The 14,002-nt window shown below is 40.3% G+C and overlaps 1 protein-coding gene across 1 annotated transcript in view; it reads left to right on the top strand.

The window, feature by feature from the left end:
* The window catches only part of LOC132815248 (piezo-type mechanosensitive ion channel component 2-like), a 467,530-nt gene that overhangs the window by 216,026 nt on the left and 237,502 nt on the right, over nt 1-14,002 (top strand). The window contains exon 9 of the mRNA XM_060824063.1: nt 4,946-5,084. Coding sequence (XP_060680046.1) covers nt 4,946-5,084 — 139 coding nt within the window. The remainder of the gene's footprint in view (nt 1-4,945; nt 5,085-14,002) is intronic.

Genomic DNA, 14,002 nt, shown 5'->3' with positions numbered 1-14,002 from the left:
GGGAACGGCGGTGAAGGAGGCCCAGGACTTCCATGTCCTCGGCAGAGTGGGAGGGGGAGTTGAAATGTTGGGCCACAGGGTGGTGTGGTTGATTGGTACAGATGTCCCAGAGATAAAGCGCTCTGCGAGGAGGCGTCCAGTCTCCCCAGCGTAGAGGAGACCACATCAGGAGCAACGGATACAATAAATTATATTGGTGGCTGTGCAGGTAATCTTGATGGATGTGGAAGGCTCCTTTAGGGCCTTGGATGGAGGTGAGGGAGGAGGTGTGGGCGCAGGTTTTGGCAGAGGAAGGTGCTAGGATAGGAGGGTGGGTTGTGGGGGGGGTGTGGACCTGACCGGGTAGTCACAGAGGGAACGGTCTTTGCGGAAGGTGGAAAGGGGTGGGGAAGGAAATATATCCCTGGTGGTGGAGTCCATTCGGAGATGGCGGAAATGTCAGCGGATGATTTGGTTTATGCGAAGATTGGTAGGGTGGAAGGTGAGCACCAGGGGGGTTCACCAAGAATTTAATTTCAGGCATAGCAGATAAGAGGACAACTGAGAGAAGGGGAGTGGTCAACACAAGTCTTAGGATATTGTACTTAAGTGTGTGCTTTATGCAAAACAAGGCAAATGAGCTTGAAAAATGTCAATTTAAGTTCCAATATGAAGTTGTGAGCATCACAGAGACGTGGTTGCAAGCGATCAGGGTTGTGAACTAAATATCTAAGAATATGTGTCATTAAAAGGACAGGTAGAGGGGGAATGGTTGCCTTGTTTGGAAGAAATACAATCAAATCAATAGCAAGAAGCAATATAGGATTGGAAGGCACAGAGTTGAGAATAGAATTGAGGAACTGCATAGGTAAAAATGACCCTGACGAGAGTTGGATAAGGGCAGAAAATAAATATGGAGATAGAAAAGGCATGTAAGAAAGGCACTATTACAATAATCATGGGGTCTTCAATATGTAGATGGACTTGGAAAAGCAGAATACCAAGAGTACAGACCACAACATGATAGAATTCACCCTGCAGTTGGTGGTGATTGTTCAATCACTGGAATTAAGGGAGGTTCTAGAAGACAGGAGAATGGCTAATGTAACACCCCTGTTTAAGAAGGGACAGGAGGCAAAAAACAAGAAATTATGTTTGGTGAACCTGACCTCAGTCATTAGTAAGATTTTATAGCCAATTATTAAGGACGAAACTGCAGAGTACTTGGGAGTGCATGGTAAAATATGGCTGAGTCAGCATGGCTTCATTAAGGGGAGATCATGCCTGACAAATCTGTTAGACTCCTTTGAGGAGCAAGTTAGACAAAGGAGTCCTAGTGAACATAATCTGTTTGGATTTTTAGAAGGGCTTTGACAAGGTGCAGTACAGGAGGCTGCTAAATAAGATAAGAGCCCAAGCTTTTAGGAGCATGATATTAGCATGGATAGAGGATTAGCTGACTGGTAGAAAGCAGAGAGTGGGGATAAACAGATGGCAGCATGTGACAAGTGGACTTCCATAGGAGTCTGTGTTGGAATCACAGCTATTCAAATTATACATTTATGATCTGGATGAAGGAACTGAGAGCATTGTTGCTATGTTTGCAGATGATGCAAAGATAGATGGAGGGGCAGGTAGTGTTGAGAAAGCAAAGACATTGAAGGTGGTCTTGGACAGACAAGGTGAGTGGGCAACAGAATGGCAGTTGGAATATAATGTGGGAAAGTGTACTTTGGTTGGAAGAATATGGGCATACTCTATTTTCTAAATGGGGAAATGCTTCAGAAATCTGAAGTACAAAGGGACTTCATTCAGGATTCTCAAGATTACCATGCAGATTCAGTTGGCACTTAGGAAGGCAAATGCAATGTTAGCATTCATTTGGAAAGGACAAGAATATAAAAGCAGGGATGTACTGTTGAGGTTTTATAAGGCTATGGTCAAATCATGTTTTGAAAATTTTGAACAGATTAAGGTTCCTACTTCAGGAAGGACATGCTGGCCTTTGACAGGTTCCAGAGAAGGTTCATGAGAATGATGCTGGGAATTAAGTTGAGAACACTGCGTCTGTACTCAGTGGAGCTTAGAAGGATGAGGGGGATCTCATTTAAACTTACAGAATACTGGAAAGCCTGGACATGGAGAAGATATTTCCACTATTAGGAGAGACAAAGATCCAAAGGCACAACCTCAGAGTGAGGAACAACCCTTTAGAATTAAGGAGGAATTTCTTCAGTCAGAATCTGTGGGATCCATTACCACACAAGTCTGTGGAGGCCAAGACATTAAGTGAAGTCAACCATGATTGAATGGTGGAGCAGACTTGAGCCTAATCACCTAATTCTGCTCTTCTTTCTTATGGTCTTGTTGAGCCAGTTTGTGTTCTATCCAATATCCTTGGTTCATTGATGGCACCTGACCACTTATTGTGTCAAACCACACTGCAGAGATGTGAGCACATAACGTGAGCACTTCAATGTGTTTTAAACTAGATAATAAACTACTGCCACATATGCCATCTTAGGTAAATATAGGGGAGCTTGTGGCACTAAATAGAAACACAATACCATCTTCAGTGCCTCAGCCAATATTCTTTTCCTCCAAGAAAAATCACAATAGTAGGTTTATCTGGTTGTTCTATGGTTTGTGGGTCATTGCCACACAATCAGCTGAAAGCATAAGAAGTAGGAACAGGAGAAAATTAGTTGAAGTGTTCGTTCAAGAGCAATCCAGTGCCAGATGTTTAAGTGGATATTTAAAAATACACAGCATAGATGCATTCCAATGAGAAAGAAAACTTCCCAGGGTGAGGAAATTAACTAACTAAAATTACAATAAGTTAAAGAATAAAAGCAATTTAGCACAAAGTTGAGTGATAGGTCAGCATACTGGCAAAATATGAAAATAGCAGAGAGTGACTAAAAGATTACTGAGAGATGAATAATTAAAATATGTGAGAAAGTTAGTTAGAAATAGAAACAAATAGAGTTTCTATAGTCAATAAAAAGCAAAAAGTTCACATAGTTAAACTTGCTCCTATAGAAAGTGCACCTAGGGATTTAATGGAAAATAAGGAGATGGTAGATGAATTTAAAAGGCATTTAAAATCTGTCTTCACTGTATTCATAAGACATATGCCACAAATAGTTGTAAATGTAAAATATAATGGAAGGAGAAACTAAAAAAATTACAATCGATGGGGAGGGGTACTGAGCATGTTGCTGGATCTGTGTGTTGATGAGTTAATGGGCCCTACTAGGTTTCATCCTGAGTCTTAAAAGAAGTGGTCAGTGAGATTGTCAATATAAAAACAAAGAACTGTGAATGCTGAAAATCTGATGCAAAAAAGAAAGTGCTGGAGAAACACTGCAGATCTAGTAGCAACTGTAGAGAGAAAACCAATGTTAATGTTTTGACTCGGTGACCCTTGTGTTGGTTTTCAAATTACAAAACTCTTTAGGTTCAGGAGAGATTCTGTTGGAATTGAAAATAATGAACATAATTCCTATATTCAAAAAGTGAGGTGGGGACAGAAAGCTGGAAATTACAGGTCAGTTGGCTTAATATCTGATCAGGATGATATTATATGCTATTATTAAAGATGATGTGGAGGTGCCAGTGTTGGACTGGGGTACTTGCAAATAAACCTGTTGGACTATAACCTGATGTTGTGTGACTTTTAACATTATTAAAGATGTTAAGGCAGGGTCTGTAGAATGGCAAAAGCTAATGAGCCAGAGTGAATACAATTTTGTGAAAGAGAAGTCATGTTTAAACAATTTATTGGAGTATTTGAGAAAGTAACATGCATTGTGGACAGCATGTAGGAACAAGTTACTGCAGATGCTGGAATCCGTACTGAAAACAACAAATGCTGGAGATCACAATGGGTCAGCCAGAATCCATGTCTGACCCGCTGTGATCACCAGCATTTGCTGTTTTCAATGCATTGTGGACAAATAGGAACTAGTGGATGTAGATTAACAGAAGACATTCAATAATCAATTGTTATTGCTAAAAATAAAAGTTCATTGTATTAGCAGTAACATATTGGCACAGATAGAAGATTGATGAGCAAACAGAGAGCAGACACTAATGGATTGTTATTTGAATGTCAAGATACCTTGAATGATTTGTCACAGAGATCAGCATCATCGAGTCATAGAAGTCTACAGCACAGAAGAAAATCTTTTTGGCCCATTGAACCAGTGCTAGTGCCTCAACATTTAAATGAGACGAATGAAAAGACTAAAGTATAATTATTAAGTTTACCGATGACCCAAATATAAGTAGGAAAATAAGTTGTTAAAAGGACGTATGAAAGTTAGGAAAGGATGTAGATAGGTTAAGTGTGTGAAATGATGTGATAAATGGGTATAATGTGGGAAAATATGAAATTGTCGATTTTATCAGAAAGAATAAAAAAGAATCTTTTTCTGTGAATGGTGACCACTGAGATAGGAGCAGAACTTGGTTTCCTAAATGAATCCCTGAAAAGAAAAGTGTTGTCTTAACAAGTTGGACAGGCTAGACTTGTATTTGCTGGAATTTATAAGATTAAGATGAGACTTGATGGAGGCATACAAGATCCTGAGAGGTCTTGACAAAGTGGATGTCCAGGACAAAGCAGCCCACTTGACTGGTATCCAACATCACAATGGTCTTCTCCAAAAAAAAAGGCAAATCACAGTTACTAAATGTAACCCATTTTTCAAAACTATCACAAAATGAATACTCTGCACTAAATTTCCTCAAATTACTTTTTCCCTTAATCAATACCATTCTTTTTAAAGAATAAAACAATCTTCTCTCCAGTCAGTGGACTTAATAAATGTTTTTCACAAATAACCTTTTCATTGGTGACAAGTGTTTCTTCAAAATTAAAAATCATAAGTGATTGCAGAATGTTTTAAACAGGATTTCTGGAAAATGTTATAAACTACTGATAATTTTGATTATATTACAGGCTTTGCTCGTAACAGTAAATGGAAACCCTGTAGACTATCATAATATGCATTCTGCATTGCAAGCTGAGAATGGTCCAACCACAGTAGAGATGTACTCCACACCACAATATAAATGGGAGATGCCTGACGAATCCCCAGGTAAGTTAAATATGGTTGTTGTTGCGTTCCTATTAACATTTTCAAAATTATCCATTTCAAAAAATGAACCTCAATTCAATCAAAATTGAAAGTAAACCAATGCTTTCAAGTGCGATCAACATTATCAAACTAAATGAAATGTTCTTAATATGCTCAGGAGAGATACTTACCTATTGCAAAAATTGGCTTCAAACAGAATTAACAATCTGGATCTAACACTAGCCGAAGAACCCTGTGAGGTCAGTTAAATACACTCATTTGTGAATGTACAGAGCTGTCATTTACAGAGCTAGTGTAGGACCCTGCCCTTCTATATTACCAATTTTTGCAACGTGCAACATGTCCACAATGTAAACTGATATCAGTTAATAATTTGAAAGATTTATTACCATTACTAAAGGAATTTATGACTTTGATATTATTCTAGTCCAATTTTATTATCATTGAATCATAGATAGAGCACAAAAGGAAACCATTTGGTTAGACATGTCAGTGATTGCTGTATCTAAGAGCAGCTTAGTGTCATGATCACTATGGATGCTGATAATGTTTAAAAGTAATTTGAATGCTCAGCTGAAAGAATGACTCAAGAAGATTTCACATTTTAAATCTTTCACTATGACATATGTCTAAAGTCATGAATGATCAAATTTTAATTTGTAGGAATCATCCTACAGAACAAAAAAAATCACCTTTATGCTTATCACATATCATACTGTCCACAGAATTATCATTCTAATAGCAGTCCAAATGAAGCTCCCAGTTGATCTCAGAGGCCAATGGTTACTCATATCCCTGCTTCACTGAGAAATAACTTCAAGTAACTGCTTTCAAGTGCTTTCCTCAGTTTTAGAAGTGTTTATAACATTTATGACCAGCAATAAATAATGATTCTTCTTGCCCCTAGACCATGTCAGTAAGAGTCTCCTAGAATACATTAATTGGCCAATAATGAGTCTCAATCAACCCACAGACAAGCAGTCCACTAAATATCACCCCCACCACTGTAAGAATAGCAGCAGTGAGTGCATAGTGCTGCAAATAACTCCATTAGTATGATGTATAATTTCAATGTAATCTCCCATCTGCCACCCTGAAACTGGGAGAGGAAGGAATTGTAAAATTCCAGCCTAAGATCCACTTGACTCAGCACATTCCCTAAAAACAGATCCAAAAATTGCTCCTTCCTTTTTACACTGGAACCGCGTGGATCAAGAAAAATCTCCTGAACAATCTTCAAAACACTTACCCTTCTCCTCCTCGTATGCCAAATTATTGTCTCAGTTTATATTAGGATAATTATAGTGTCCTGTTATCCCTACTGTATAGTTGTTTTCCCACATCTTTGTAATTTCCAAACTAATTTGGTCCTTTAAGCGTAGAATTTCTATCCTTTGATCTAAGTGTAGTTCTAGGCATTTAAATAGGAAAGAATAATGTGTCTATCATGTTACAACACGGTGGTGAACCCCTCTGTTAATTAGACCAAACACCCAGAAAAGCACACCTTGCCCCATAATCTGTTAAAATATGAGTGGTAGAGAACTCCCAAATTCTAATGTTTAAAGAAAATAATGTCAATTTATTTTATAACTCTAAAAGTGAACATTAAACAACCGTTCACAACTCTAAGCCCCCTTTCTCTTAACTGCTTACCATCTGCCTCCAACTCAATAATAATAATATATTGTTCCGATAAGACTCTTATTAAAATTAAGTAAACTTAATTTCAAAACCACATAACTGCTGTCTTCTTCTGTGGCTTCATTCTTTCAGCTGCTGAATAGCTTGGGTGGTCTTTTTTTTTACTGCGAATATGTTTAATATGAAAAGGTACCTTTGATAGAGTGTTTTCTAATTTCTTGGAGAGCGAGATGATAGCACCCATGTGTTCCTGTCTCAATGGCAATTGCTCTCTGACTAATTTTCCAAATGACCAATTTTATACCTCCCCAACAACGATCGTCTCATTGATTCAATGCTGGCAAAGCAATCAATTGAAACTCAGTTGGGGTTTAGTAATCTGGAGCATAATTTAAACTGGTTAAATTCAAATTGTTGTCAAAACAACAATCAAGACACAGGTATCCATTCCATAGCCAAATGTTACGTCTTTTCAATTTTCTAGTACAATCAGGGACTGCCACCTAGTCGTATACACAGGTGGTTGTAATGTCTCAGTTCAGAACGGCATTCACTCTCTTTTAAAGGCACAGTACATGCATTCAATTTCATAACAATCAGCACTAAAATGGTCACCCCATGGGCTTTTTGCTAGTTCACTTTCTGGACTGTGATGTTCCACCATACCTGAAACTGCCTGAAAACAAATATACATAGCAAAGAATCATGGGTCTATCAGCACTAAAATGGTCACCCCATGGACTTTCTGCTGGTTCACTTTCTGGACTGTAATGTTCCACCACACCTGAAACTCCCAAATAATCCAAGGCTGGCAGTCACTCTGAGCTACCACTATGGATTCATGAGGTACCTTTTTTTGGAGTTATTGGAGGTAGCAAGAAGATGTGGCATGTAGATTAGAAATAATGTAGGTGGGTAGCTTTCAGCAGCCAACCCCAGACCTCATCTTGGCAGAATAGGGACAATTCAGATGCCTCCCCTCACTCTGTAACCCAGCGGGCAGGCCACTCCATTATAGGAAGACCGCAACTTCCCCATTGGGAACAGAACTAATTGCTAAGGGAGGGGAGGAATCCAGCTGTTGTCATACCTATTGGTACTAATGATATTGATAGGAGTGAAAAAAAGGATCTGCTGGAGGATTGTAAACAGCTCAGAGTGAAACTAAAAAGGAAATTCTCCAATTTAATAATGTCAGGATTACTAACTAAGCCACAGGCAAATTGGTTCAGGGTAAATAAAGCCAAGGAGTTAACTCCGTGTCTTAAAGATTGGTATAGGAGAAATGGATTTCAGTTCACAGGCATTGGCACCAGTATTGGGGTAGAAGGGCACTGTTCCAGTTGGATGGGTTTCACTTGAACTTTGCTGGGACCAGTTGCCTGGTGAGTTGAATAACAGAACTGTAGAGAGGGCATTAATTAAATGAGGAGGAAGGCTCAGGAGGAGGGGGACATAGGCTAGCAAAGCAAAAGGATTTGGTAGCATTGCAGTCTAACTCTCTTGATAATGATGCTGAGTTTGAGTCAGGAATAGGCAGAATGTACAAATGCAAGAAAAAAGCAGCAGATAGAGTTAAAGGAGAAAAATGGTGAAAAAATAAAATAAATGACCCTTCACTTAAATGGGTGTAGCATTCACACTAGAATAAATGAATTAATGCAAAGTACAGGTTAATGACTATGACCTTTTAGCCATTATGGGGAAGTTGGGAATAAAATATTCAGGCTATATAACATTTTAAAAAGAGAGGCAGGAAGGGAAGTGTGAAATAGTTTTGTTAGTTAGCTGGGACAAGTGTGATAGCAAGAAAATATCTTGGATTGAATGATATAGTGTTCATATGGATGGAATAAAGAAAGAACAATGGGAAGAAGACACTGGTTGGAATAGTCTATAGGTCCTTGAAACATAGTTGTCCTGTAAAGTCCCTTTGTTATAGGTACAGCCACAATGTTATAAGGAAGAGATTTCTAGGATTTTGACCCAGCACTACTGAGCGAATTGTGATTTATTTCTATATCAGGGTGATGAATGGCTGTGAGGAGAATTTGAGCTGATGTTCCCAGGTATCCGTAATACAGTACTCAATCAATGGGTTGGAATCAGAAACTTTCCTGATCAGATCCGGAGTCAGGCAGGGCTGCCCAATTTCTCCTGTCTTGTTTGTGTGTTGCTTAGAGCATTTTGCTCAGTCTATCAGAAAGGGTATGAGTCTGAGAAGTGTGACTATTCCAGGCAGCAGAGGTCTGCAGGTCAAAACCTCACAGTACGTAGAAGATGTTGCCATTTTCTGGAATCTGCTGTCAGTGCACAGACTCATGAGCATCTGCAACCAGTTCAAATTGGCCTCGGGAGCCAAGGTAAATCGAGATACGAGTGAGGCCATGTTCTTTGGGAACTGGGCCGACTAATCCTTTATCCCCTTTACTATCAGGACAGATTATCTGAAGATGCTGGGAATATGTTTGGGAGGAGCCATGGTGTGCACAGATACTTGAAAGGAGCATATCCTCAAGGTGGCAGAAACTGGCCTTTTGGGAGCATTGCTGTCTCTTCATTGCAAGTAAAGATCTGGTCATCAGGTGTGAGGCATTCCCTGTATTGTATGGGGTGCAGGTCTGGCCCATTCCCCGAAATGTTGCAGTCACCTGAGCCATCTTACACCTCATCTTGAGATCTAAGCTGGGCCAAGTAGTTAGACTGCTCTGTGTCACCTGTCCTGCATGGAGAAATTTGCAAAGAAAAAGACCTTTGACCACAAGTCCAGCATGAAGTGGATGGAGGGAAGGGGGTGGGGTGGGCGGTTGTGAGGGGGAGGTAGGGTGGAGAGAATGTCTTTATATGTGGCTGCAACAAGCTGTGAGAAAACTCTCGGTACACCAAGTCCCACTATGTACTGAGGTTCTTCCTCCACTCCCCGCCCCCCCACCTCCCCCCTCTCCTCCCACCATGTTGCCAAGGATGGGACTGGCCTTGTTGCTGCAGAATGCTTGAAGTAGTTGGACCATTCTATATCACCAGTCCTTCATGAACAAATTTGCAAAGAAAAACACCTTTGCCCACAAGTTCGTCAGGAAGTGGTCAGCACATAGTGCCCTTGAGACCCTGAGGCAAAACAAGAGTGTGGATCCTATTGTGGGTTCCCTGAGCAGATTATCAAGGTTATTTGACAGAATGCCTTATCACCAGAACTTTTCAACAAACACCAAGACATCACTTGACTGGTGGTGAGAAGGACACTACCTGTGAAATCCTTCACATATGCCCAGTCAAATGCGCCTTTGCAAAGGAAGTCTGGAGAAAGATGTAATGGTTTTCGTTGAGGTTCATCCTGAGAACCTCCATGATGCAGAACTCTGAGCTGTACAGCCTGTTCACCGAGTCAAACAATCGACTGTGCCTGGAAGACCATCAACTGGGTGAAAGATGCTGTTTGAGCTGCCCAAAACTTGTTAGTCTTCCGAAACAAGAGTTGACCTCAGCCGAGTGTTGCAGACTGGCATATTCCAAGGTCAGGGCTATGTGCTGAGGGATACACTAAGCTTGGGGCAGCTGCAGCCATGGCACAATGGGGAAAGTCTGAGGTCTTTCTGCCAAAGGTAGATGGGGTCCTGTTCAGTTATCAGACCCTCTTAGTGTCCCAATGCATGCAAACATTTTCTTGTATGTGTAAGAGATGCCCTTGGTTTTTTGCATAGAGTCTAATGTTTGCTTGTTTCCTTGATATTTTACTGTACAGAACTGAATTGTGTTTGTGGCTATGTATATATACAAAGATAATTTTTATTAATAAAGGGTACTTTTGAAATAAAAGAAAGTATCTCTTGTTCTTTTACAAGTTGTTAAATGTGGATTTCAAAGGTAATGTCTAAGGAGCCTTGGTGAATTCCTGCAGTGCATATGTAGGTTGAACACTCCACTTCTACTGAGCGCCAGTGGTGGAGGGAGTGAATGATTGTGGAAGTGGTGCCAATCAAGTGGGATGCTTTGTTCTGGATGGTGTCAAGCTTCTTGTGTGTTGTTAGAACTGCACTCGTCCAGGCACGTGGGTAGTACGTGTCTGACTGGCCCTTGTAACTAACAATGTATCTCTCCCAGATATGCATAATGCATTCTGTACTCATTTTGAACAAAAGGTCAGTTGAATGATGTCACTTGCCCTGACAGCCTTGGGTGTACCTATATCCACAATCACTGCCACAAATGTTGGATCATCCTTCTTGACAGTGAGCCCACGGAAAGCAACTCGACTGGATGGAATCCCCCGCTGTGCCCTCAGGACCTGTGCAGACCAGCTGGTGGAAGTGTTTGCAGACATCTTTAACTTGTCATAACTCTGATGTGAGGTTCCATATGCTTCAAGAAGACCACTATCAACCCAGCACCAAAGGAAAGTCACGCAATGTGTCTTGATGACTACAGCCTGGTGGCTCTGACATTAGTCATTATAAAATGCTTTGAGAGGTTAGTAATGGCACACATCAACTCAGCCTCCGAGATTGTCTTGGTCCATTACAATTCACCTACTATCATAATAGGCCCCATGGCAAATGCCATCTGTGTGGCCTACACCCATACCTGCAACATTTGGATAGCAAGGAGATCTACATCATACTCCTGCTTATTGACTTTACAACCACTTTCAACATTATAATTCCAATCAAACTCATCTCCAAATTCTGAGACCTAGGACTGTGCTCCCTCCATGCAACAAGATCCTCAACTTCCTGACCCACAGACTGCAATCAGTAAGGAAAGTGACAACATCTCCTGCACAATAAACCTCAACACTAATGCCCTGCAAGACTGCATACTCAGCCCTTACTATACTCCTTTACACGCACATTACCTTGTGGCCAAATTGAACTCTAACTCCATTTACAAAATTGCTCTTGACACCAGTGGCTCTCAAACAGGAAAGAGTACAGGAAAGAGATAAAGAGCTTGATGGCATGGTTTAAAGGTAACAATCTTTCCCTCAATGTCAGAAAGATGAAGGAACTGGTTATCAATGTCAGGAAGCAAAGTGGAGGACATGCCCCTGTATGTATCAATGGTTCTGAGGTGGAGGTGGTCAAGTGCTTCAATTTCCAAGGAGTAAATATCGCCAACAATCTGTCCTGGTCTATTCACGTTGATGCTACAGTCAAGAAAGCACACCAGTGCCTCTACTTTCTCAGAAGGTGAAGGAAATTTGGTATGTTCAAAATGACTCCAATTTTTATAGAGGCAACATAGAAAATATCCTATCTGGATGCATCACAGCTCCTCTGCCCAAGACCACAAGAAATTAGAGAGATGTGAACACAACCCAGTCCATTTTGAAAATCAGCCTTCCTTCCATTGACTCAGTCTACACTTCCCACTGCCTCAAAAATCAGCCAACATAATCATAGACCCCCACCCACCCTGGTTATACCTTTTTCCACCCTCTTCCATTGGGCAGAAGATACAGAAATTCAAAAACATGTGCTACCAGATTGAAGAACAGCTTCTTCCACACTCTTAACAGACTTATGAATGAGCCTCTTATATATCTGAGTTGACTTTTCTCTACACCTTCTCAACAGCTATAACACTATATTTTGCATTTTATTCTGTTACCATGATGTACTTATGTAAGGTATGATTTGTCTAGTTAGCAAGCAAATCAGTACTTTTCACTGTTTCTCGGTACGTGACAAAACAGTCAGTTCTTCAATAACGCAATGGTTACGATTTTGTGCAACCCTGTGTTATAGAAAAATTGCACTTAAGAAACAGCACTTAATATGTTGGTTCTATAATGGCGTTACAGCCAACACCTGTTTTAAAACTTTGCGCTTTAGAAATAGCGTTCGCAATTCATCAATCACGTTGCAGCGAATTCACATTCACAAAACGTGTATTATAACAGTAATAAATCAAATCAAATCCATAATATTATTTAGGCTACTCCAGTTCAAATTCTGGTTGATGGTAACTCCCAGGATGTTGATAGTGAGGATTTCAATGCTGTGAAGTGACACTGAATGTCAAGAGTAATGATTAAATTCTTGGTTGTTAATGATGGTCATTGTCTAACACTTCTCTGGCATAAATGTTACTTGCCATTTGTGAGTCCAATCATGGATATTGTCCAGGTCTTGCTGTACTTCAGTACCTGCACTATTGTCCAGTCATCAGTGAACATTCCCACTTTTGGGTCCAAAGAATGTATTCTGATTGGGATGTTTTGATGTCCAACATCAAGAGTAGCTTAACCCCTACCACTGACTGAACTGGCTGAGTTCTAACGGATGTAGCTGCTAGATTGAGTCTTTGACAGGTAGGGAATCAATAGGAAGTAAAATTCTAGTTGAACTTGTCCTCAACAGTATACCTGTAACAGATACACCTCTGTATCAGTAGGAGTGTCACCACACAGTTATTATGGAACCAAAGTCCCATCTTCACATCGACAGCAACCTCCATCATGATGCATGGCACCATCACCTTGCTAACTGGGACAGACTTTGAACAGTTCTAGCAACTCAAAGCTGGACATAAATGAGGTGGTAATGGGTCATCCATAGCATAATTATATTCAACCACAATCTGTAATCAAATGGCCAGCATATTTTAAACTATCTGTCATTACTATCAAGTGGCCAACCCTGGTTCAATAAAGAGCATAGAAGGGAGGCCAGGAATAACACTAAGCATATCTAAAAATGAGCTGTAAACCCAGTGAAGCTACAATGCAGGACTACTTACATGTTAAACAGAGAAAGCAGCATGCAACAGACATTGCTATGTGATCTAACTGCCAATGCAGCAGATCTAAGCTGTGCAGTCCTTCAACATCCAGACCAGAACTTGGTAGACAATTAATCAATGAACACAAATATACCAAACTCAATGATGAGAAAGCACAACACATTAGTATTTTTCCAAGCTTGGGATGTGGGCATCACTGACTGGCCACTGTTTAGTAGCCCGAAGTGTTATTTTCCTTGCAGAGAAGTGTTGCCAGAATGTAGCCAAAATATCAGCTTCAGAAGAAGTGGGTATATAACATTGAGCTCACTGAGTTTTTTTAAAATTAGCCAAAAGAAGCATGAGTGAGTGGAGTCAGGCTCTCTCGGACCCAGGGTTTTAGTTTTACTTTTCAGTTGAAATTTGGAAGTCACTGTTGAGGCTAATAGATACAGCTCTCTCTCTGTTGCAACACAGAGTTTGAGTTCTCTCTCTGCTGCTAGATTGAAATTATATTAAGCTTATATTTGGAGAAGGGGAAGACTGCAGATGCT

This window comes from Hemiscyllium ocellatum, chromosome 4 (assembly GCF_020745735.1).
Source record: "Hemiscyllium ocellatum isolate sHemOce1 chromosome 4, sHemOce1.pat.X.cur, whole genome shotgun sequence".
NCBI classification, from domain to species: domain Eukaryota; kingdom Metazoa; phylum Chordata; class Chondrichthyes; order Orectolobiformes; family Hemiscylliidae; genus Hemiscyllium; species Hemiscyllium ocellatum.
The sequence above is the reverse complement of the archived record's forward strand: the minus strand, read 5'-3'. Positions and strand labels throughout refer to the sequence as shown.